Source organism: Cenococcum geophilum (assembly GCF_001692895.1).
Source record: "Cenococcum geophilum 1.58 unplaced genomic scaffold K441scaffold_26, whole genome shotgun sequence".
Classification (NCBI taxonomy): domain Eukaryota; kingdom Fungi; phylum Ascomycota; class Dothideomycetes; order Gloniales; family Gloniaceae; genus Cenococcum; species Cenococcum geophilum.
The window spans coordinates 504,183-529,238 of NW_027137584.1; the positions used below are offsets into that span (position 1 = coordinate 504,183).

Here is a 25,056-nt window from a genome sequence, read left to right on the forward strand (position 1 = left end):
ACTTTATTATTAAGTTACTAAGGTTAAGAGACCCTATTACCAAACGAGATTACAACGCGATTTTAGTAATAGTAGACAAGCTTACAAAGTAGGGATACTTTATAGCATATTCAAAAGAAATATTAGCGGAAGATATTACTAAAATCTATATTAAAGAAGTGTTTATAAGATATAGAGTACTAAGTAAGATTATATTAGATAAAGATTTAAGATTTATAGCAGCATTCTAGGAAGTATTCTTGGCAAAGCAAGAAGTTTAAGCAGCAACTTTTACCGCATATTATCTATAGACAGACGGTTAAACGGAAAGATTAAATTAGATACTAGAGCAGTATCTAAAACACTATTTAATTATATACAAAACAATTAGGTATTATTGTTACTAGTTATATAGTTTACATACAATGCAATACCTTAAGAAGAAATGGGAACATTACTATTTAAGGCGAATTATGGATATAAGCCAAGGACCTTATTATCGCCACATTAAGTAAAAAAGACGAGTAGCACAGCTAAGTAAAGAATGGAGATATTAATAAATCTTTATATAGACCTTATAGAAACAGCTAAGGTAGTATAGTAAAGAATAAAAAAGTATTACAATGCTAAGAGATCTAAGGGACTAGATCTTAAGGAGGGAGACAAAGTGTAGCTACTACATAAAATTTTTAAGAATTAACGACTAAGCAAGAAGTTGGACCACGTTAGACTAGGACCTTTCAAAATTATATAAAGAATTTCATCGGTTACATTTAAGTTAAACCTACTAGCTAAAATGAAGATCTACCCTATATAGTATATCGCAATGCTAGAACTAGTATACGGAAATGTTAAGCTACTAGTCTATAAGGCAGACATATATAGAGGATAAGAGGAAGATAAATAGTAAGTTTTAAAGATTATTAGTTATAAGGATATAGATAATAAAATATAGTATAAGGTAAAGTAGATAGGCTATAACGAGACTACCTAGGAGCTATTAGATAATTTAAAGAACGCTATAGGAAAGGTATAGGAGTATTAGAAGAGAAAAGGTTAGGCAATATTAATAAAGAAGAATCGCTAAAGAATAAGTTACCTAAGGGGGACCTAGGAAGAGCAACTGCCGAACTACTTAGAGTTATTTCTTTCGCTATTAGAAGAGAATCTATTCTTTTATCGCTAAGTTCCTACAGACCTTATTCTATAAGTTTCTACTCCTTAGAGCAAACCTTCTTATAAACTTTCTTAAGATAAATTAACTAAGCGGACGTAGTAAGGCAAGAGTTAAGAGCCCATTATTAAGTATTAGCGGCCTCCTTCTTAGCGTTACACAAATAACGAAGTTCCGCTAAGGCAACAGATAGTTTATTATTAAGCTTTATAGCAGTAAATTAAACATAAAACCCTATAATAAATTACTTAGAGAACTTAAAGACTATTAAGAGTTATAGAACGCGTATACTTAGCGTTAGAAATTAAGCGAACATCGCAAAACAATTAAATGTTTGCTTTAGTACACTCTAAATAAAAAAAGGGTTATTAAGATAAAGGATTCGCCAACGTAATATAAACTAACCCCTCTTTCGCGTAATAAGAACACGGAGATAATATTACTTTACTAAGTAATAGTATAGAAGAGACTATACGCGTACAATAAAGGGTTAAAGAAGAAAAAGAGACTTTAGGTATTATAAGTAACGATATTAACTAAATTAATTAGACGGATATTACGCCTCTAGTAAACAACTTAGAGATACTAGGTATCTTTAAGGACGAAAATAGAGAGGAGGGAGATAGTGTTATAAACGCCTTAAGTACAATATTACGACTACTTGGAGAGGAGTTGGAAGAAGCTAGTTAGTTAATATAAGCATAGTCTAGGATGGAACCCGTAGAACTATATAACGAGGAATAGTAAGCAGAGTCACGTAATGTAATCTATATAATCTATATAATCTACGAGATCTATAATAGAGTGAATAGAGCAGACAGAGCAAACAAAGCAACGACTTTCATAAGAGTACGGTTGTATATTTAAGGACCCTCGGTCCCTACCTAGATAGTTCCTTCCTCGTAATAATTCTTAGAATACAATTAGAGTTAATCTATTAGGCAACCACTCCACTAGTTGTTATTACGTTGTTGACTTACTTGTAATACCTATATACCTAGCCTATTAATAAGTCCACCGTAGTTCCTGCTATAAGGCTCCGTTACAAATAGCCATATTATAAAATTTATACTATTTAGAAGCCCTAAGTCTTAAAAATAATATATAAACTTTTGGTAATAATAACGCGTTATATAAATAAATAAATTAGATATCCGCAATCTCCGTTTTATGGATTTTACTTAGGATTTTAACAAATCTCGCCAAACCCTCTCAGACGTAATTTTGCAATTCGGAAGACGGCGTAGGTTATTCCGACGCTAGCTAAAAAATCACGTCTGAGCTCGCTGAGGTAACTAGGGAACTACGTTACTTATTTGCTTTGTAATCAAACAACCAATCAAACCTAGAGGCCTAATTTTAGCAGTCGATTAAGCCCTACATCGTTCCGTTTGATATATAAGATATAGGTACTGCTTTTCGTAGTAAATATAGGGGTTCTTGGTGGTTGCGTTTTAGATAATATACCACGATTGTAATATAATATACGCGGCGAAAATAAATATTTGAACGCGTCTTTCTAACTTAACCCTCTAAAATCTCCTCCTTTACCCACTAATTCCTATCGCTATCCTACCTATATTACGTCTTCCTATCTTACTAAAGCTGGCCCTATTAATTTAGCAGAAAATACGCCTGTAATTGCGCCTAGCGAAGCCTATAAAAGTTCTAATACCTTATTAGTGTAGAAGTGTAACGGCTTTATTAAACGTAGAAAATAACTTTGCCTAATAAGGAAATTATATATTATTTTGGACTTAACCGGAGGTCGCGCTATTTAATTTAGTTTACTACCTTTTAAAAGAGCGACGAGCCCTATCTAAAAAATTAATTTTAGCTTCCAATTTTAGTACTACTAAAAGGCGCAATCTCCTACTTTAGGAGCTATTATATATATATAATAATGTATAGGGGAGCTCCACGAAACCGGCCTCTGTACCTCCACGTGGTGAAGCCCGGGAACCTAGCAGCTACTATTGGTGTTCCGTTGGGATCGTGCTAATAGACTGTTAGAGCAAACGCAGAGACGTTACATACGGCAGCGCATCGCGGGCGCTGCAACGTAGTGGCGACGGGAAAAATTTTCTTGCCGGGAGGGTGAGCCCCAGCGGAGACTTAGGAACACAACTACCACGTCTTGAAGTACGTATTCGAGCCATCGAACCACGGCAATCTCTACCTCCGGCGACCCCTTCCTCCTATACGGTATAACTACGTTATACGCGCAATCGAGCCATATACACCTCGCAGGTGGGAGGCCTGCAATGGGCCTCTCATTCCCCATCCTACCCGACGGTCTACACTTACCCGCATGGATTTCGTCCTTTATATCTTTGGCTGGGGATGTGCATAGGGGACCTAGGTTGGGGCCCTAGGATAAGACACCTAGCTCTATACTACATTCGTCCCGCTGTTCCTTTGGGGTGGAAATCACGCTACAAGCAGGAGGACCGCAGGCGACGGAAAAGTCCGCCAATAACCTAGATAGGCCTGAAATTTTTTAGCATGCCCGGTGTATAAGCGCGTCTAAAGTGTCTTGCATTACCGCCTTCCAAATTCATGAAAGCATGTTTCGAAAGAGATCTTCCAAAAATACGAACCTCATCCAAACAATCATTTCTTAGCGTATCTCAGAGTCATACTCTTCATCATCTTCCTCGTCCCCTTCCTCCTCCTCCTCTTCTTCTTCACCACCACCTTCCTCATCATCACCCTCCTCCCCGAACTCAACCTCAAACTCCACACAAACATCCCACCGATCCCCCCTCGCCGCACGACTCACATACTTCACGAACCGCAGCACTCCCCTATCCCTCAACACAACACTCAAACTGTTCCAACCCGCCGGCATCGTGAACAATACCCCATCATCCTCATCCTCCGCGCTGCTCTTATAAACCGCCGGATCCGCCTTCGTCTTCCGCCGCTGCCCCGCCCCCGTATGCGTCGCCGCAGCCTCCGGCGCAGCCCCCGCATCGTGCTCGTCCTCGTCCTCGCCCTCGTCCGCCGCCATGTACATCTCGTAGCCACCGACCGAGTCATCCGAGTGCGGGTCCGGCTTCGGCGCCTGCGCCTCTTCCACTCCCGCATCCTCGCCCCATCCGCTTGACGGCGTGACCCCGAGACAGATCTCCAGCTGCGGCGCGGCGTTCTCGTAGGCCGTCGCGAGGGAGTAGTCCATGCCGCGGCGGAACCTGCGCGCGAGGATGTTGGTCCGCGTCAGCGAGAGGCCCGTGGAGAGGGCGAGCCATTTGCGGAACGCGGGGTGCGGGAACAAGACGTCGACGAGCTCGTCGTAAGGCGTGGTTGCTGTGCCTGCGGCCGGCAGAGCAGGCGCGGAGGTGAGGGTCTGGCGGAAGAGGAAGCGGTGCTTGTGCGGGGGGCGGGCGACGCCCGTTGTTTGAGTTTTGGCGGCCGGGTGGGCGGGGATGGTGGGGGTGGGTTCTTGGTCTTTGGATTCGAGGTAGATTCGGAGGCGGGCGGAGAATTCGGTGGAGAGGAAGGAGGAGAGTTGCAGGGAAGACTCGTCGAAGAAGAGGGCGGAGAGCTCTTCGACCGTGTCCGGGGTGAGGTAGTTGGGGTTTAGGTATTTTAACAAAAAGTCAATGTCGGCGGTGGTTAGTTCGTCTTCTTCGTCGGGTTCTTTGCCCGAGGACTGCGAATGCTCCATCCATTGCGGCTGCGGGAGGTCAAATGCATCTGCTTTCCCGCCCTGTAATTGCGCAAGAGAGCTGCGCTCTGCGAACTTGGCTTCCAGGCCTTCTTCGTAACCCTCCTCACCTTCTTGCGGTATATGGAACCAGCCACTAATAGCCATGCGGACACGGCCTCCATCCTCCACTTCCATCCCATCCACATGTCGTTTGTACACTTCCTCAACATCGTGGAAACTTTCGCCAGGCTGGACGGTGAAGAAAGAGAGCTGGTTCCAGGCCGGTGGGATGGAGACGAAGAAGTCTGGCTTGGGGACCTTGACTTCATTACAGTCATTCTTTGTGAGTATTTCTGTAGGATAAAGGCGCAATGCCCCGCCCCATTCGGGCTTCCACGGGATGTCTGGGTCTAGCAGGTAGAGGATCCAGCTTACTCGACGACTGCCGATTACATCGTCGTGGCAGAGCAAGTGACAGCCTGGTGTATACACATTCTATCCCATATGTTAATTACGATTCTCCTATTAGGATTTGGATGTACGCACTACTGCCATATCCGTCTTTACACCGCTCAATGGTCCCGCACCAGCGATCGTGGAGACGTACTTGCGGAAGGCGGAGGAGTATAGTGCATCGCGGAGGGTAAGCAGGGACGGGAGACGGCGCAATGAGGAGTCGTCGAGGCCATCGAGATTAGCAAGGTCACCGGACTGGTGTATCTTATATATATCGGTCTCTTTTGGCGTGAAGGAGATATTCTCGCGGATCTCGTTGCGCACACTGCGGAGGAGAGTGTCGTCGACGAGGTTCTGGATTACGGCATGTTTATAGCTTGGAAACGGTCAGAAATATCCAATTCAAGCGCACGGAAGAATGACCGCAGGCATACGGTTCTGATTTTGCGTATTGCTGGGAATAATCCTTTAAGACTTTGGGGTCGAAGAGACCTTCGCAGAAATTCCTTTGCGCTTCATCGTCGGAAATGGCGCGCTTCTTGGATTTACCATTGGCAGGAGCATCGTTCTTACGCTTCATATTTCGCCTTACTTGGATATTGAAATCGCAATTGAGGTTGGTAGAGGTGAGCTTGGAAATTCTTCAAAGCTCGAAATTTTTTGTCGAGGTTTGGTGATCTCACTCCCGCGTCACCACCGCGGGCTTCTAAGCCGATTTTAATATATATCAGCCCTCCACCACTCTTATACAAACGTAAATTTAATGGTGTTCAAAGATTAACATGCGTCTATTCCTCGACCCTGATATCTATAATTCTAATACAAGGGTATCCTCTCGGATAATCCCGCCCGTCTAGTATCCTATCAACGCCTCGAAATCCTACGAACTACTAATTGTTAAAAATGACCCAGGGCGTGTTCGGTTGCAATATAGAGTTTTTCCAATCTGACGATCCGTACTTTCGTCCGGCAGAAAAGGACGCGTTTGTCCGAATTCGTACACGTGTTCGTGGCTTATGCGTAGGGCCTGGATCTGAAATCTAGAGCCCGAACCTCCATATTAAACTGACGCCAAGACCTTCAGTTCAGAAGCTTCATACGTTCTTTTAGCGTGCAATTCTGGCGTTCTTCGAGCGGTGAGAACGTCAAATTTTTGAGGCTGTGCAGGCAAAATAACTCCGAATCAACGGATTCTTGAACTATTGCAACCGAACGCACCCTAGTTGCCTTCACCGTTATTCGTCCAATTTGTCCTCCATTTTCATTAGGACCCCCATCGTCCGCCCATATGTCCACATAGTCACAGCGCTAGCTGGAGCGGCCTTCAATAGACTCACAGTAAGGCCTCTATACATACCTCTCATACCTTCATTCTTCCAAATATGCCTGATGGTCCTGAGAACTCCGTGGTAAACCGGTATATTCCGGTGCACATAGCGAGACCTAGTTGGGCCTTGCACCTGTAACCGTTTCCGGGTCGTATCGAGTGGGTAGACCGCGGTCTTTGCCAAAACGCTAGCTATCACACCAGTCGCAGCATCGGAAGTCCCAAATGGTAATGGGATAGCTAGGTTGGCGAGTACTGGTCTCAAACTCTCGTATCCTGCGAAGAAGAGGCCCATGTACGGGACGATCTGGCTTACTCCTGCCCCAAGCCCACGAAAGAAACCCCGTGGTCCTTCTGTAGTCGCGATCTCACGTATAGAAGCAATTATAGAGGAATAGACGCGGTCACGACCTTGGGCAGCGAAGCGTGTACGAAGGAGGTCCAGCGGGTAGGTGCCGGTTGTTGCACAAGCACCCGCTAGAGCCCCGCTAATGAAAGAATTGGCTGGATCTGGGAGTCTGTATGCTGCAGGTATGCTGCAGAGAATGCCTGAGGTGTATTTGTACGCGGAGAATTGGATCGATCCATAGGTCAGGTACATGGCCTCTGCCGGGATATTTCCCTTCCATAGCCCAGTAAGACCCTCCTCGCGGAGGATATGCTTGAGGGTTCCCAAGGTACCTTTGTAAACAGGTCCATTAATATTGCGGGTGCTGAGAGGGTCGGAGAGGGAGTGGATTTGGAGTTGTAGACGGATCTTGACGACGTCAAGAGGTGCTATAACAAACCTATGAAGGGACAATTAGCACATGAAGACCCGCCATACAGCGATGGGGGTATAATGGGGGCTCATTACCGAGAGACCAGGCCTGCGATGGCCCCTGCGATGAGCACCTGCTTCTGCGAGCCCTGGAGGAAACAAAGGGAATCAGCTGCAGCTCAGGCGGATATTCTGCGGCGGCCCCGCTATTCGTTACCTCATCTCTGAGCTGGGCGACGCCTCCAGACATGCACTACAGCTCCTCGTTGAGGGAAAGCGACGCGTGTTACAAGGCCAGAGGTGATCGCGTGAGGTGGTGTATGCTTTGGGCCGAGGGTGTTTGATGTCGGGTTTGCGGCTTTTCGGCGAAAGACCTCGGGCTCTTTCATCCCCATCAAGTCAGCCACCCTCCCCCGCAAGTGGAATGATCGCCGCCCCTCCAGAGTCCCCGAAGTCATGTCTAGATCCCTCACCACCACCAAAGCTGTCTTGAACCCATTGTTCGTCTTTGCGCGCGCCCGTCCGCGTAAATCCAGGCCACGAATATCTCCAAAGCACGATGTGAAGGTTCGCCAGTTCTGGGGGAATGCCTTTCATCCACAGCAGCAAGCAGCGGCGCAGGAACAGAAACAGGAACACATCGTCCACAATGCCTCAAATGAAGGACAGCTGGATGGCAAGCCTGCAAAGAGCATAGCAGTCACTATTGATGGAGAGTTTAAGATATTCGACAGTCTCTTCCTCCGCGACAGCTGCACCTGTCCACAGTGCGTGGACACGTCGACCAAGCAGAAGTTATTCCAGACGTCCGATATTCCGGAGAGCCTAGAAGGTGTTGCTCGAACTGTCGTGGATAAAGAAAGGGGCTGGGTGGTCGAGATCGTCTGGACGAACGATATTCCAGGATACCCATCTGAGCACCGCACAAGGCACTCGTTTGAATGGCTTCAGCGGGCTCTCAATGTGGAGTCGGAGCTTCGAGGCGGGGTGCGGAGTGACGAACGGGTGCTCTGGGACCGGGACATAATCACAAAAAACAATAAGTGGATTGAATATGAAGACTACATGGCCAATGACGAGACCTTATTCAGCGCTCTTACGCACTTGAATAAATTTGGCCTGCTTTTCCTCAAAGGCGTGCCTGATTCGGAGAAGTCAGTCGAAGATATCGCGGGCCGAATTGGCAATCTGAAAGATACCCTATATGGACGAACTTGGGATGTCAAGTCAAAACCAAATGCGAAGAATATTGCCTATACCCACCAGTTCCTAGGCCTCCATATGGACTTACTGTAGGTTGCATCTCTCATGCTTAAAACTCAATTGAGCATTTTCTGTTGGATAGTTGATTCTCTATTTTCCCAACCTCTCTTTTCTACATATCTCTCTTTTGCTGTGTTTTATCTTGAAACCAGAAGAACAAAAGGCCACACGAACCATCCGCTCCCCCACCATCCCACTAACCCTTCTCAGCTACACCACGAACCCGCCGCACCTCCAGCTCCTGCACTCCCTACGCGCCCGCTCCCCCGGCGGCTCATCTTTCTTCAGTGACGCCTTCCACGCCGCCACAACCCTACACACACGCTCGGCCTTCCACTTCCGCACCCTGTGCACCTTCCCCGTCACCTACCACTACCACAACGGTGCGCAGCACTACCACTGCTCGCGCCTGACCCTCGAACTCTTCCCCTACCCCAAATACTCCGAGCCCACCAACCTCGCCCTCCGCCGCGTCAACTGGTCCCCGCCCTTCCAAGCCCCCTTCGAGGCTCGCATCGGCGGTGCATATTCAGACGCTCTGGCGAATTACCGTGCTGCGGCCGCCGCGTTCGAGGCGTTGGTGAGTGCGCAGGAGAATGTGTTCGAGTACAGGCTTGAGGAAGGCGAGTGCGTCGTTTTTGATAATCGACGCGTGCTGCATGCGCGGCGGGCGTTCGATGCTAGCCAGGGGGAGCGCTGGCTCAAGGGCACGTACGTGGATGACGATGTGTTTTTTAGCCGGCTGCGGGTGCTGCAGGAGCGGTTTGAGGGGCGGTGGATCGCGGATGGGGTGGTGAGGCATGTGGTTAAGTAAAAAAGAAAGGGAGGGGGATATTTTTTCCCTGTTTGAGGCATTTGAGCGAGCGTGGCGGAGGCACTTTTGGGCGGGAAACTGGCCTGGTGTCGGTTGAGGGTTTTGTTTTGTGACTGCCTTGTCTATATACCTACTTCGTTATTCATAGAGATTCGATGCTTGATCAATTGTCTTATTTCCACTAAATGCGAGGCCAGAGGAACATTCTGCTTTGTAGAGCCTTCTATCGGAATTCGGTCTTTGAGTAATGTGACTGCACCAATATCTCGGGCTAGCATCCCTCTATCAATTACTGATAGCATATTCCTGTTTCGAAGAGATTAAAGGAAGGTAATATATTGTGGAGATAGAAATCATGGGGTACAACGCGTCATTCTTTTGTTATGACAGCGTATATATAGTAAAGGGTTACATATAACCTCCGCCCCGTCACGTAATTTCCAGAGCGATAGGCTTAGCGATGGGAGAAGTGGTGAAAGGGAAGCGCTCGATTTAAAGTTCTATCAACCCTGAGTGTCATATCCTATTAATAAAGCTAAGTTTGTTCTACGCATGGATCCATTTGCTTGCTCATAGCCGGAGTCCATTGCTTGTAATCTAGATAGGTCAACGTACCTATCTTCGAATATTTACAATGTCGCCGATTTGACTAAGAAATAGGACTTATCAATTCAGGTCTAAGTCCGTGAACCCGACGGCAAGGAATGCCTTTCGTAGTTAATTGTCCCTGATTGAACCTGGCACTTCGACCACTTCCAAATTTGTGAGCTTGGACGAGAGAATCCTTGCTAGTTCAGCCAGCTTTTCCCTAACCCCAATCATGTAGTGCGTTATGTGGAGAGACCGGAGGGAGGTTGGAAGAATGTCGCCAAGCTCAGGACCCTTCGAAATTCCGCGGCTCAGCAGAACGGACGCAGGAATATTGATTGCGCAAAGCTTTAAGAATCCGCGAAGACTGTCAATTGGCTCTAAGTTTACTTTAAGGTTCAAGATATCGTTTAATTAACAGCAATCGATAGTTAAGTTCTAAGGAACACCGCTGGCTTTGGAGCGGCTTCCCAACGCCGCTAAACGCGCCTACTTCGATAGAAAATTGATTCTCACCGAACCAGGACTGTGCCTCGTACGAGATATAGAAGTTACGAAGAGCTTTGAACGATAGGAGAATGGATTCTATATTAGCTTGTTTCAAATGAAGGCGTGTAAAAGTGACATTCTCAACCAGTGGTTGTCCAATAAACCACTCTAGCTTCAAAGTAAAATGCTGACCTAAAGGTCCATTATGGCAGAAGGTACGAAGAGATTAGTCTCAAGAAGAGGGAAGCAAGTTCTACACCATGAAGATGCGGGGTCTGCGGTCCGGCTGCTGAATATGTACATCTCGAAGCGCTGGAAACCGCGGGGCCCCTCCTGGGATAGAACTACCTGAAAAGCCGAACCGGGAATATACCTGGGACCCCTTGTCCCCTCGTGACTTCGCCAAGGCCCTAGCGCAAACGGGGAAGAGCCCTTCCAGAATTTCTCTTCCGGGGTTTTGAGACCTTCATCCCAAGTGATAATACCAACTTCCCTCCTACTCCCTACACCTGCAATCGCTTCTCCATAACTTAACATGTACGATTCCCTTTCATTAAGTTCACATTGCTCTGTTCTAACTTAGCGCTTACAGGTATCTCCTCCGCCGTACTGCACTTCGTGCTCTGTCCATCCCTTCAACATCTTTCATCGCAAAGCCTCGGTCAATTGCCACCTACACTCCCGCTTCATTCAAACAGAGACAGCAACAATGGATTGTGTCTTCGTTCCAACGGCGATTTGCCAGCGATGAGGCTACAAAGACTGAAGAACAAGTGGCCAACGCGGTATCCGAGTCTACACAAGCTGAATCCTCCAGCATACCGGCGTCGGCAGATGCAGAGGAGCAGTCAACAATTGCTCCCGCAATATCTTCTGCAGCCGAAACGGTTGAAAAGAGAGCTGCTGATACTTTCGACACAGCAACTCAGACCACAGAAGCTGCCGATGGTGCAGCTAATAGCACTTTCGCCTTCGAACGTCACTCTAAAACATTCGATTCTGCGAACGCGCCAAACACAACTCTTTACATTGGAAACTTATTTTTCGAGGTTACAGACGACCAGCTGAAGAAGGTGTTTTCGCGATTTGGTGCCGTTACAAAATCCTCAATTGTCTATGACAACAGAGGTCTTAGCAGAGGGCATGTACTCTACCCGCTGCAGCTTGACCGTGAAAGCAATCAATTGTACTAACCTATAATCCATTCCAGTTTTGGCTATGTCACGTTTGAAAACCAAGAAGACGCTACTGCCGCTGTGGAGAATCTCAACCAGCAAGTTTTCGAGGGTCGCCGCATGAATGTTCAATATCACAAGCCCCGGACGCTCGTTAGGACGCCACGAGCTCCAAATCAATCAAACCAACCGTCCAAAACTCTATTCATTGGAAACATGTCATTTGAGATGTCTGACAAAGATCTGAACGATCTATTCCGTGACATTCGCAATGTCTTGGATGTCCGCGTTGCCATCGACAGGAGGACTGGCCAACCGAGAGGCTTTGCACACGCAGACTTCATTGATATTACCAGCGCGGAGAGGGCGAAAGGAGTATTAGAGCAAAAGGAGATCTACGGAAGGAAACTGCGTGTGGACTTCAGCGGCCACTCATCTGCCACCAGAAATGCCTCAGAGCAGGCTTGAGTCTCACTGCGAAAAGCAGTGGTTGACGCGGAAATGAAGCGGGAGGCGTAAGAAGAATTTCACGAAAGGGTGATTATTTGGATCAGGTCTTCAGTTATGCTACCACGCATTGGTCTTCTACTGGAGAGTTAAGTTTTTGTGCACATTTCAGTCTTCTTTTCGTGTCATTTCCTATCTTGTTTTAGTAATTTGGCTGTAAAATAGTAGAGGGGCATCCATGACTGATTCGCAATCACCACTCAGANCATGTACACGGTTAATGTGGCGTTCGTGGGATATGTGATAGCCGCCAAAAATGCACTTTGATCCCAGAACAAATAGATATTAGACTTGCAATGCAGGGCTTTCATTGAAATATGCTACAAGCTACGGAGGCATCTACTTGATTTTGATGGCCTGAGTGTGCCCTCGTAAAAGGTTTCAGATGCTTCACCGGGATCTGAGGCCTCCTTGTATATTTAGCTATGAAAATACTTGAGATATTCATAATTCACATGGCGTGGCGTGGCGAGAACTCGACTCAGCAGGAACAGGGACCATCTTGTGAAATTCGATTTGGATGAACCTAGGCGAGATTGGTCAAGATCATCCTAACCCCACGTTTGCGCGTCTGTATTTCAAACCATTAGAACAATAACAAACCTTGACACCAGACCACTGTTTCTTTTTCACTGCTTGTAATATATCCTCTAGTCTATATCAATCTATTATCACCCTGTCGCGTCTCCAGCTCCGTTCATACCGCCAACTCGCTGCTTCAGAACTCCACCATGTCCTTCTTAGGTGGCGCGGAGTGTTCTACCGCTGGCAATCCTCTCAGCCAGTTCACAAAACACGTTCAAGATGATAAATCGTTACAGAGAGACCGCCTGGTCGGTCGAGGCCCAGGCGGTCTTCAAGAGGGCATGAGGAGTCAAGTAATGGGTGGAGGTCAGGACAATGTGAGTTTGTATACAGTTTGTATAATAGGGACCCCGAGATCATCGTTGCCAGATTTTGACACATTTTGTTCACGTGGGAACTTCAAAGGAGCTAGAGAAGCTAATCTGGATATCGCTAGATGATGGATGAATTCCTCCACCAGCCAAACCAGCTTCCCCAGGGCCCCGCCCCCGCATCGCCTTTCGCGATGGAGCAAATGCGACGAGAGTTAGAACGGGCCTCACAACGGAGCGGATCCCCTGCATGGGCTGCGGAGTTTGGCCCCGGTGTTGAGGGACCAGCAGCAATGGATCCTGGTTTACAGGGACCTAGAGCAGCGGGATTCAATCCCGCTGAATTCGCGAAATATCAGCATATGAACGCCACCGCCCGAGCAGCCAGTCCGACAGTCAGCTCACAGCCATCCATGATGGGCTATCAGAGGCCTATGGGCTATGGGATGGGTATGGGCGGAATTGACATGGGAATGGGAATGGGCATGGGCATGATGCACCAACCATATGCTGCCACGAACCTCCAGCAACCCGTGGGGGCTGAAGGAAAAGGCAAGGGTCGCATGGTAGAGCTGGACGACAGAGATTGGGAAGCACAATTTGCACAGATGGAAAAGTCAGATCAAAAAGATCCGGACGCGCTAGATACTGAGGCAAACGCAGCGATGGAGGCCGAGCTGAATGACATGGACAGGTCAGTTCTTTCTGAAACCGACGAGTTTGGAGATTTCGAGAGCATTTGGCGGGGAATTCAAGCTGAGACGGCTCATGCTAGGCAACTTGCCAACGAAGAGAATTTCGTCGATGGGATGCACGTGGGCGACCTCGACCAGTGGGAAGGTTTCGATGGACTCAATACACACAGCAGCTTTCGTGATCTGCAGCTGGGTGACTACCTGTTCGAGGAAGATAACTTGTTCAAGGACCTGTCGAATCCGTTCCAAGAGGGCGTCCGAATAATGGAAGAGGGCGGTAACCTCTCGCTCGCGGCTCTCGCCTTCGAGGCTGCCGTGCAGAAAGATCCCCAACACGTTGAAGCATGGACAAAGCTCGGAGCAGCCCAGGCTCAGAACGAGAAAGAATCTCCCGCGATACGGGCGCTCGAACAGGCCCTGAAACTGGATCCTTCAAACCTCGAAGGCCTTATGGGCCTCGCAGTCTCTTACACCAACGAAGGCTATGACAGCACGGCTTACCGGACCCTAGAGCGCTGGCTCGCCACCAGGTACCCTTCTCTAATCAAAGAACCTCTGTCCAACGACGCCGAGATGGGCTTCACCGACCGCCACGTCCTACACGAAAAGGTAACAAATCTCTTTATCGAAGCCGCACAACTATCTCCTTCCGGCGAGCAAATGGATCCAGATGTCCAAGTTGGCCTCGGTGTGCTCTTCTACGGCGCCGAAGAACACGACAAAGCCGTCGACTGCTTCGGAGCCGCTCTCGCCTCCACAGAATCCGGAACCACCAACCAATCCAGCCAAATCCACCTCCTCTGGAACCGTCTTGGCGCTACCCTCGCCAATTCCGGCCGCTCAGAAGAGGCTATCGATGCCTACGAGCGTGCGCTCGCGCTCCGTCCTAACTTCGTCCGTGCGCGGTACAACCTTGGAGTTTCGTGCATCAACATCGGATGCTTTGAGGAAGCTGCACAGCATCTGCTTGGCGCGCTAGCAATGCACAAGGTCGTAGAGCGAGAGGGCAAGCAGCGTGCGCGCGAAGTCGTTGGGGACGCATTGAACGAGAAAGAGCTGGATAGGGTGATCCACCAGAACCAGAGCACGAACCTGTTTGACACGCTCAAAAGGGTGTTCGGTCACATGGGGAGGAGGGATCTGGTGGATATGGTCGGACCCGGGATGGATGTTGAGAGGTTTCGCGGCGAGTTTGAGTTTTGAGCGGAATGATCTAGAAACGCTTGGTGATTCTTGCCTATGGGGCACGAGGAGCGTCGAGGTGGCACAGGATTGTGTGTAGCAGCTTCATGGTGGAGGGATTGGAAACGGATGGCGTTAGCATTTAAAGGCGTTTTGGGTGGAAAGGGGTAGACCTTTTGAAGACTAAGATATCATGAGATATGTGAGGATAAGTTATTCCTTTCATCGCTTCGACCCCTGATTGTCGTGCATATACACACCATACGAGGCAGAGGACTCTCTTATAAGTGATTCGCTGTTCTTTCATGGTACACAAAAAAATGCATAACAATTCAGCCTTCCTGCTCTGCGGCCTACTAAACATGGAGTGCTATTGCTTTTTATCGACCCCAGCGCACTACGGCTACACCCAGCTTTTAGTACCATTTGTCGACCCCAACTGGGCACCAAAAGAACTGGCCCTACTGGCAGCGCCAATTAGGACAATATATGCAGCCTTATATTCCAGCTAACACCATCTGATGAAGTGGCGACGCTGTCTTCACTTCACTGTTCTCTGTTAGAAAGGGCTGAAGAAAGCCAGTTCTATATAACCCATTAACATGCCGTAAGTTATGTCCTTCCAGATTCATACTCTTCTTCGCGCTATAATTGCCTTAATTAATATTAAACTTAGGGCTTCATGAAATTCGGCCTCTGCACCTCCACGCGGTGGAGCCCGGGAACTGGTATGCAGCTATCAGCGTTCCATTAGGATCGTGCCAATAGACTACCAGAGCAAACGCAGAGACGTGTATGCTCCTATATTACTAATGTTAAAGTATAGAGTAGAACTTTTTTAAGACGGCCTTTTAGGTAAAAAGAGGCTCTAGCTTAAAGACTAGGTGTTTTACTTATAATTAACGGCAATAATTATATTAATAGCCGTTTAAAATTAAAGTATAACCTTATTATTAACCCTAAAAGTTATAGTAGTTATAAACGCTAACCGTTCTAAGTAGCTAGCTATATTTAAGCCTATATTAATTAAATAATTCTATAAGATATTACCTTCCGTTTAGCTATCCCTTAACCCGCCGGCGTCTTACCAGAAGCTAGTCCGTGCTTGAACACCAGAATGAAAATAACATGTATAGCTAATTACTATTAGCGATGCCTTCCCATCGTACTTCCAATGATATTGACTTTGTTCAACCGACTCAATATAACGTTCAGCCGAGTTGATGTGCTAAAAAGCCACCACCGAAGCCATGGCCGCTGCTAGATTTTACTCCTATGACGATTCGATTTGGTTGATCTGATTGGCTAGTTCTTATCGATAACGGTAGGACGCATTCCGGCGGGTTAAGGGATAAGTCCTTTTATATACTATAAGGGGACTTTATAAATAGGGGGCTATAAGGCATAATTATAGAAACAGGATAGATTATAAAGGAGATAAATTTTTAAGGAGGTAAGGCCTCTAGGATTATCGTGACGGTGCTAGGGCGTGTCACCTGCCAAATTCTGCCATGCTTTTGCCATATTCTATTAACCCTAACTTCTGCTAACCAATTAGGATTTTCCATCCCTGGGATAGAAAATCGCTATTAGCCCGCTTACTACTAGCGCCTTAGCGACCCCTTTGTATTTTGCGTTAACCCCTAAGGGCCTTCTTCTTCTGTTTGGCTTAGTATCTTTATACGAGAAATAAGCAAATTTTTCAAGGAAAATTTCAAAATTGCTGACTTACAGCCAGCAATTTTGGTCCTTGGAGAAATGTACTTATTTCTCGCGCCTGCGGCGGGCTTTTGTCCTTCTAAACTTAGTCTGCCCTACTGCGCTAGGGTGACCGCTTGAGGGACGCGAGGGTTGCCAAGGCGCTAGTAGTAAGCGAGCTAATAGTAATTTTCCATGCCGGGCATGGAAAATCCTAATCGGTTACACTACTGCTGTCACTACCCAGCTGCGTTACTGCCCTACTACTACCCTACTACTACCCTACTACCCTACTACTGCCCTGCCGCTGCTACTGCCACTACTGCTATACTATCCCTGCTAGAGTTTAGCAACACCTCCGGATATATAATATTAGTAGTAGCACTATTGCCTCCTTGCGGCAGTAATAGCGAAAGCCTACGTATATCTGTTACTCTTAATAGTGCAATATATAGCTGCCTATGCGTAAAAACTAGTATACGCAAATTAACCCTAACAAAGTTAAAAGACTACTCCTACGACTTGTTTATAGTTATAGTAAAGTATAGCTAAATTAGAAACTGCTTTTTACTAATAATAAATAGCAGTTCTCCTTATAGAGGTAAGCTTAATATAAGGGATTAGCCGTAGCTAGCTATAAAAACTACCGCTAAGTATCTGGGCTTTAATATAGCGCCGGCCTAGGCGCGTAATAACTATGTAGGTGCCATTATAGAGCCCTTTCTTAGGGTAGAGGTTCCGTAAAAGGATTATAGGCGCGCCTACCTTTAGGGAAAGCTTTAATGGAGGTAGGCTACTGGGGTTAAATATCTGCAGGAGCTCTATTAGCGGTAGTTCTATATAATTCTCTTCTTTATTTTACTCTATAGAGTCTATCCCTTGCATCGATAAACGCGTCCTTAGAGCTGTGCTCCGTGCGCGCCAATCAAGAAGCTGCATATGTAGGCGGTCAATCGTTCTGCCAGATAACCAAGGCCCGTAGATAAGGCCATAAATATGTCAAATTTCGTACGTATATTATATATAGAGCTTCATTCTTCGATATTAAGTTAATCTACATGCTCTTGCTAACACGGCCCCGTCTTGCAGAGGGGTATGCGACATAATCTACACCAAATTTAGTTCGCGGAAGCCTATTGACGTAAGGAAGTTGATGTTCTTCGATCGCGTGCACGGGCCACGTCTCTAAGTACACTATCGATGCAAGGGATAGAATAAAAGGTACTTAGGAAGCCGTAAAGCCGCGTAAGGATGGCCTTGTTAATCTTAGCCACAGTATTATTGTAAATAGTTAGGATAGCGCGATCGCGGAAGGTATTAGGAGTAGTATATACCTATATAAGTAGTTATAGAGGGTATATATAGCCGTAAAAGGGTTCCTAGGACTAGAACAGGGCTATACTAGGCGGGATAGTAATACTGCTAGCTAGGGCTAGATTATAGAATAAGGCTTATACCTAAGCTATAAACCGCTAATTTATCTCGCCCTAGCGGATACGTATATTTAACTATAGGGATAGTATATAGAAGGTAGGCTAGAGGAACAACTGCTATAGGTAGGCACCTATAATAGCTACGCGGTTCCCCTGCGGGATAATAGGCAGTATTTAAGTAAAGTTGCCGCCTAAGATAGTAAGGAGTTTGCTAAAGGTAAAGTTATTAAAACGGATGTCCGTAAGTATATAATATACGGCTTTAAAGTAGTAGTGGTGCTATATTGGCACCTTGTCCTAGGTAGGTAGAGAGGTACAGCGTAAAAGCTTAGCTAGATTTAACCTTTTAGAGATATTATAAATAGAGTCTTTATATAGATCGATAGGTATCTAAAAATAGAAGTGGGTAGTATGGCCGCTAGGTAGTAAGAAGGCTATAATACTAGAAGAAGTTATATAAAAAAATTATTATCGCGTAAGCGGTAGTAGTAATGGAGGCAGTAATAGAAAAACGTTTTACTGGTACTTATAGGGCCCTAGAAAAAGAAGGGGGCCGTTTATAGATCCGTATCTATAGTGGTAATAATAGTGTGGTGGTGTACGATGACCCTCTCAGATAGGAAGTCACAATGCTGTTAGTCTGTCGGTTGGCCGGTCGTCAGTCGTAATCAATTAGTAGGAAAGCAGTTAGTAAGAAGAAAGGAAAGAATGTATTCTGGTAGGTTGTGATGTCTAAGAAGGAGGGAAGCCGAAGGCTCTATAAATATAGGAAAATGCCAAGGTACTAGGCGTGAGCCATTTTACCCCACTATAATAGTATTAAAGCACGCTGCCTAATCCGCATTTAGCTGCTAGTATAGGTTAGTAAACTAGCATTCTTCCTCTATACGGTTATATTATAGTAGCTCCGCTATAAAAAGCGGGTTACTTCCCTCTATAATAACGCCCTACTAATAGTGGAACTAGGGTAGGTTATAGTCCGTAAGTATTTTTTACTAATCCGTAAGTATTTAATAGATAAGGTATAGGCCGTAATTAAGATAGGCGTTATTATTGTCGCTAACTATAGAAGGAGTATTAGGTTAGCGGGCTAGAAAGCAAGGCAGATTATTATAAATAGATTATTTAAAACGGTCCTATAAAGTAACTAGCTCCGTAATAGGGCCGTAAAGTAAAGTAGTTATAAATAAGGAGCGTAGCTAGGCGCTAATAGTAAAAATAGTGGCCTCTATTAAGTAATTAATCTACTTATAATTATTCTCTAGTAGCCTTAAGGCCACGCAGGCGGCCTAAAAGATTAGATAGATTATACTAGCAATAGTACGGAGGTTCTTAAAGGAGGTAGGGCTAGGAATGGATATTAGTAATAGCCGTAAGTAGAACCTCTTACCTATAATAGGGCTGCAGTAATATATACGGTCTATCGCGGTACTTTGCTAGTAAGGATACTACTCCTTCTACTTTATATAAAAGATATAACGCTTAGGGAAGTCTTAATATAAGTAGTTACGGCCATCCTTATACTCTGCGTTATACTTAAAAAAGGCTATTAAGGTAGAGTAGAAAAGCTTAAGGCGCTATTAGATCTCCTCTATAGACACAATCTACAGACCAGATTTGGCTCTATAGTTTTTACTATAGAGAACGAAGAAAAAAGACAAGAAATCCTTAAGCAAAAAGAGATATCAATTGCAGGTACAGCTACTAAGGTAGTAAAATACCTCGAAGTCTCTCCTACTACGCAGTGTACTAGCTGCCAAAAATTTGGCCATATAGGAGATAGATGCTCTACTAGAGCCTGTAGATTTTGTGCAGCTGTATATTTATCTAAAGACCACTCCTGTTCTACCTGTATAATAATAGGCAAGCCCTACAAGCATACTACCCCTCTTTACATCAACTGTAAAGAAAACCACTTTGCTAATAGTAAAGACTGCGAGGTCCTTAAAGTAGCTAGGCTAGTAAGTAATACTAATTTAGAAGGTTCTATAGAAGAATAAAACAAAATAAATAGGATTCTAGAAGGAGGTAACTTCTACTAAGCTCTTAAAAAAAGATATTAGGGAGCAAAAGGATAGAAATAAATTGCAAAAAGGACAGGGATAGGTGTTAGGATTTTATAGTTTTTCCTACCGCTTTCTTATTCCCTAGTAGTTGTAGTAACTTAGTTTACTAAGGAACTATAAACTACTAGGACATAGCTACTAGTATATATTAAGCTGCCTAGAAAGGATTCATATATATAGAACTATAGCGCCATAGCCTAGAGGCTGCATGCGCAGTATTGTACGTAGTATAATACAACGGACCTAAAAATAGAAAAAAAGGTAGGACAATATCGCCTTACTTACAGCAGCTCTTAAAGTGAGGCTATTTAGCCTATATAGAACTAATCCGTTTATCTATCTAGTATAAAGCTTCGCAGTAATTATAAACTGTCTTTATAGGTCCGATATCTAACTGGTCTATAATAGGGCGGACGGTAGTAATAGCGGTTATACTTATAGGCCCAATATCTAACTGGTCCGTAATAGGGCGGGCTATAGTAGGTCGCGGCTAGATTAATATAGGCGGTATAAGGAGGCGGGAAGTAGAGGGAGAAGTAGTGGCGGTCGTAGCAGTAGTCACAGCGGCAGTTATAATTTGGTTTATAGCCTACAGAAGGTCCGCTAAAGATTATTAGTACTATAGATTTCTTCTCTCCTATATATAGAGTTAAAAAAGGTATTAACTTAAAAAAGAGTAAAAAAAAAAGATTAACCTTATGTAAGAGGCCAGCCTGACCGGAACGTATGATTATCTAATCGACAGTGTCACCGGTAAGTAGAAGGTAAGTCAAAGGTAGAATGAGTTTCACGTATTGAAGGACAAATGCTTCTGACCACTTCTATTTAGAGACTAATCGCTGGTTCTTCTCTAGAGGAGAACCAGCTCCCTATATGATCCTTCTGAGACGCTAGTAAAACCCTTTGCCCCTTATCTGTCTGACCGTGTCTTCTGGGACGTAGATGGAACATAGATGAGACCTCCTTCTGTCTCATCTGATATGTACCTTCTAGGGAATTCCGTTACACCTTATAAGATTTATAGGTTTTATACAGAGCTCTAAGATAATTCGTTTTAAACTTAGCGGAAGAGTAATAGTGCTTATAGGTAGTATAAAATATACGATCGGAAGACATATAATTAGAAGGCATTTAGGCGGTAGGTAGGCGGTAGGTAGAAAGTAGTATATAGGGCGGTAAATATAGAAAGTAGAGAGTGGTAAGGGGGTAGGGAAGAGTAGAATTTGATGGGGTAGCACGTGAGGAAATTAGGTAATCTAACAATTTTTTTAACCAATTAAAAACCGCTAAGGCCCTTCGAACAGTATATTATAGATTAACCCTACTCGTCACGCGGATATAGTCCGTCTACTTAAATTAGGCTAGTGACTAGATGTTATCGCAGAATAGCTATACGTTAGTTAAGCTATTATATATAACACTAAACGTAACCTTATATAATATAGCTAGCCTATTAGGCCTTATATATAGAAGACTAGCCGGCTAGTAGCGTTAATAAAAGCTAATAGAGAGGCTCTTTTTAAACTCCTACTTTATAACAGTTGGAAATATCTAGACAAAATTTAGTACTAGCTCTATTATAAACGTGGTTTTAATATTACTAGTACTATAATCTACCGTATCTTAAAGAAGGAAGGGTAGTTAAGGAAGGCAATTAGGTATATAGTGTAGGGCTATAACTTATAGCTAAGGGAGATCTATTATAATAATATAAGGCGGTTTCCGGCAGATATTATAGTATTCTTTAATAAGGCTATTTTTAATAAGAAGACTGGCTAGCGGATAAGAGGGCGAGCTCTAATTAGTAAGGAGGCGTGTTATAAGGGCGATCTTTAAAGAGGTAATACTTGGAGTATTTACGCGGCTATAATAATTAATGGCTAGGTTTGCTATTAAGCCTATAAAGGCTACTTCAAGATTAATAACTTTGTTAGGTGGCTATACAGCTACCTATTTCCTATGCTTTATAAGCGATATCTAAATTAGACTATAGTAATTATAATAAATAACCTTCCGGTTTACGTTAACGCGCAAATTCCAGCTGCTATTAAAGAAGAGGGCCATATTATTCGCTATCTGCCGCTATACTTACTAGACTTTAATCTAATTAAGCTTATATAGGCCGTCTTAAAGGCATAGATCCGTCGCCAGCACCTATACACTTAAGAACTCTACCATAATCTATTATTCACACGCTTGCGGAGAAGAGGATTAATTAATCTGATTAGTGGGTACGGGCTTAAAGGCATTAATTGAGAATGGGTATATTCGCAAGGCCATTTATAGGGGATTGCCCTGCCTTAACTAAACGTAATGCCCATAGACCCGTACGCAAGCATATCGCTACAGTATCTATTTATAAAGCCCAAAATATACAACTAAAGAAAAAGGTATAGGTAGGAGGGAAAGTAAGCAAGCAAGGCTTAATTTTATAAATATTAATAATATTAGTGTTGCTAAGATGTAGGGGTGCTACTGTAGTGCTTACTTAGCCACATAGACATATCTATCTATTATTTATACACTTATAGAGAAAAGGATTAATTAATCTAATTAATAGGTATGGGCTTAAAGGTATTAATTAAAAATGGGTATATTCATAAGGCCATTTATAGGGGATTACCCTGCCTTAATTAAACGTAATGCCCATAGACCTAAAAGCGCAGCGCCCGTACCACACAAGGTAAAGTAGGGGGAAGAAAAAATAAAAAATAAAAAAGGGGGGGAAAGGAGAGATTTAAGTTAATATATTAGAGTGCCAAAATAGGCACTTCTACACGCCGTTATGCCTAAATACCTTTGTCTATTATATCTAGGGCAAGTAATAATAAGAACGGTATTAGCGTTCTATATTAGATATTTACACTTAGCCGGAATAGGTCTTTTAGGGATAATAAATAATAAAGCTAGAACGCTTATAAGGACCACTAGCCTAGTTACTATATTTAGCCGTCTATAAAACCATTATCTTAAGCGTATTAAATAGCACCTTTTTAAAACGAGTGTCTATTATAGAGCTTAGAGTAGAGGCTAAGAGCGGCGACTTTATACTTTAGTTTATTCCTAACCGCGTAGCTTATAAAGGCCGATCTCTTAAAGTAAAAGAGAGGGGCGTTTTTAGGTTAGGGGTTATTTTTAAATAGGTATTTTATAGCTTAAACTACGTATTTAGGTTACCCTAAAGCGGCAATTATAATTAAAACTCCTTAGTAATTAACGTCCGTTTTACTACACTTTAGATATAATATTATATAGTCCTCTGCCAGCGTTATATCGTTTTTAGTATATTTTATAGTAGAGAAGGCATAGCCATCTTTTTAAGCCTTAGTGTAGGTAATCTCGCCTAGATAAAGGAATCCCGTAAAGGCCGTAGTAACGGCAGCGTTAAAGTTAAGATCCTTAATAGATTAGGCATTTGGGGTAACCAATTAGGTAAGGATATCTTTAGTAATTAGCAATCTTTTAGCCGTAGTAAAGGGATTTATAGATATTGCACTATCTAGGATCCTCTTAATAATAGGATTATTAAAAACGGAGGTATTATAATTAGCGTTAATATAATAGGATTAAATTGCGGAGACGTAGGCTCTAACTATAGTAGGCTTAATACGGCTTATTCCTAAACTAGCATTGCTAAAGATTTATTAGGTAATCTATTCTCCTAGGTAGTAGAGGGGCGCTAGGTACTTTACCACTCCGTAAAGGTCGCAGTAGCCCTTCTAACTCTTAATTACGGGATAGTATAAATTTCTCGTTCTATTGGAGAGGCTGTACTATAATAGTTGGCCGAAGTATTCTAAGGGGGCTTTTACCTTAATCTAGAAATTAGGTAGGGGGTTTTTAAGAGAAACTAGGTCTCTTATTTTGGCGTTAAATTAAATATAATAAAGAAGCGTATAATAACGGTAAATTAGAAGTATCCTAATACGGGTATAGTAATAATACCCTATTGCAATTAAAACGAGATAGAGTATTAGCTAGCCCGTTTTTTATAGAGGAAACCCACTCTATATAGAGCGTAATATTATAAACTGTGGCTAGTTAAAGGATCTTACGGAGCAGGTAATTACCTAGTTCTTTTACTACTATATTTTAGAATCCTAAGAGTGCTACTATATCATCTATATAGATATAGACTAAGCTATACTCCTACTGCGTTACCTAGAGCTAGAATAAGGTTGTAATTGCTTAGACCTCCCGCTTATTAATTAGGGCAAGGCAGTATTCTGCATTAGGGTAGTAGCTTAAAAAATCGTCTTAGGGTAGAGATACTAAATAGGGCGGCTATATTATCCCTTAAGAATCCTTAAGAAAGAAGAAGGCCCTATAACTAAAAATCCTAAATACGTCTAAGAAGAGATGGAATTATTTTTAATCCGTATTATTAAAGAAGAGGATACTATTTAAAAGGGTAAGAGCATCCCTCTACTATAATAAGTCTTGGCGAAGTTTAGCTATTAGCCGTTAGTAAGGATAACTACCTACCTTTATAAAAGTAGAGATAAACTCTTAGATAGAGCGGTTATATAAACGCCTAAGCCTAATTACCTAGGCGCTTTAAGTAAGTCTACTAGCTAGTTTTTAACTCTNAACNAGNNTNAGGGATCTACNACTTAANNCTTTATTAATCTCCTTAATTATAGTNGCCTNTTTTAAAGNAGAAAGANNCAGNTTANACTTTAGAGTATNTATAATATAACCTAGGACTTTAGCCGTAGTGCCTTTAATATTCTTTAATTCGTTTTATAAGATGCCTAATTTATTACTTAATTAGTTATATATACTAAGTAATTAAGGGAGAATAGAAGCGTTAGAGAGTATAAAGATAAAGTTATCTAAATAGTGCTCTAAGGCGGCGTTTAGGATATATTAGATAAGTATCTAGTAGAATCCCTCTATAAA

General features: G+C 43.9%; 6 protein-coding genes across 6 annotated transcripts; 4 read left to right on the top strand and 2 right to left on the bottom strand.

The window, feature by feature from the left end:
- Nucleotides 1–3,773: 3,773 nt before the first annotated feature.
- K441DRAFT_565125 (uncharacterized protein) lies at nucleotides 3,774–5,841 on the bottom strand (the record flags this gene model as incomplete). Its single annotated transcript, XM_067643682.1, has 3 exons — nucleotides 3,774–5,300; nucleotides 5,352–5,637; nucleotides 5,696–5,841. 3 exons carry the CDS (start codon nucleotides 5,839–5,841, stop codon nucleotides 3,774–3,776), a joined length of 1,959 nt encoding a protein of 652 aa, XP_067502964.1.
- Nucleotides 5,842–6,029: 188 nt separating this feature from the next.
- K441DRAFT_612710 (mitochondrial carrier) lies at nucleotides 6,030–7,598 on the bottom strand (the record flags this gene model as incomplete). Its single annotated transcript, XM_067645625.1, has 3 exons — nucleotides 6,030–7,376; nucleotides 7,445–7,497; nucleotides 7,566–7,598. The coding sequence occupies 3 exons, from the start codon at nucleotides 7,596–7,598 to the stop codon at nucleotides 6,497–6,499; spliced, it is 966 nt and encodes a 321-aa protein (XP_067502965.1). The 3' UTR covers nucleotides 6,030–6,496.
- Nucleotides 7,599–7,774: 176 nt separating this feature from the next.
- Nucleotides 7,775–9,646, top strand: K441DRAFT_661328 (Clavaminate synthase-like protein). The gene is made up of 2 exons (XM_067648859.1): nucleotides 7,775–8,640; nucleotides 8,822–9,646. Exons 1-2 carry the CDS (start codon nucleotides 7,805–7,807, stop codon nucleotides 9,423–9,425), a joined length of 1,440 nt encoding a protein of 479 aa, XP_067502966.1. The 5' UTR covers nucleotides 7,775–7,804; the 3' UTR covers nucleotides 9,426–9,646.
- A 1,326-nt stretch (nucleotides 9,647–10,972) lies between these two features.
- Nucleotides 10,973–12,517, top strand: K441DRAFT_661329 (uncharacterized protein). The gene is made up of 3 exons (XM_067648860.1): nucleotides 10,973–11,039; nucleotides 11,095–11,643; nucleotides 11,713–12,517. Coding segments are annotated over exons 1-3 (984 nt in total). The 5' UTR covers nucleotides 10,973–11,037; the 3' UTR covers nucleotides 12,146–12,517.
- A 398-nt stretch (nucleotides 12,518–12,915) lies between these two features.
- On the top strand, nucleotides 12,916–14,978 carry K441DRAFT_565374 (TPR-like protein; the record flags this gene model as incomplete). The annotated part of the gene is made up of 2 exons (XM_067643697.1): nucleotides 12,916–13,086; nucleotides 13,206–14,978. The coding sequence occupies 2 exons, from the start codon at nucleotides 12,916–12,918 to the stop codon at nucleotides 14,976–14,978; spliced, it is 1,944 nt and encodes a 647-aa protein (XP_067502968.1).
- Nucleotides 14,979–19,710: 4,732 nt separating this feature from the next.
- Nucleotides 19,711–20,031, top strand: K441DRAFT_430397 (uncharacterized protein; the record flags this gene model as incomplete). The annotated part of the gene is made up of 1 exon (XM_067641634.1): nucleotides 19,711–20,031. A coding segment is annotated over one exon (321 nt), but the record flags the coding sequence as incomplete, so codon positions are not given.
- Between the last annotated feature and the right edge of the window lie 5,025 nt (nucleotides 20,032–25,056).

Excerpts from the sequence above, each read along its gene's own strand:
- K441DRAFT_661328 (XM_067648859.1), top strand. The coding sequence starts at position 7,805 with ATGTCTAGATCCCTCACCACCACCAAAGCTGTCTTGAACCCATTGTTC. Across the intron at positions 8,641-8,821 it reads GGCCTCCATATGGACTTACT|CTACACCACGAACCCGCCGC; the intron begins GTAGGTTGCATC and ends AACCCTTCTCAG.
- K441DRAFT_661329 (XM_067648860.1), top strand. Across the intron at positions 11,644-11,712 it reads AACAGAGGTCTTAGCAGAGG|TTTTGGCTATGTCACGTTTG; the intron begins GCATGTACTCTA and ends AATCCATTCCAG.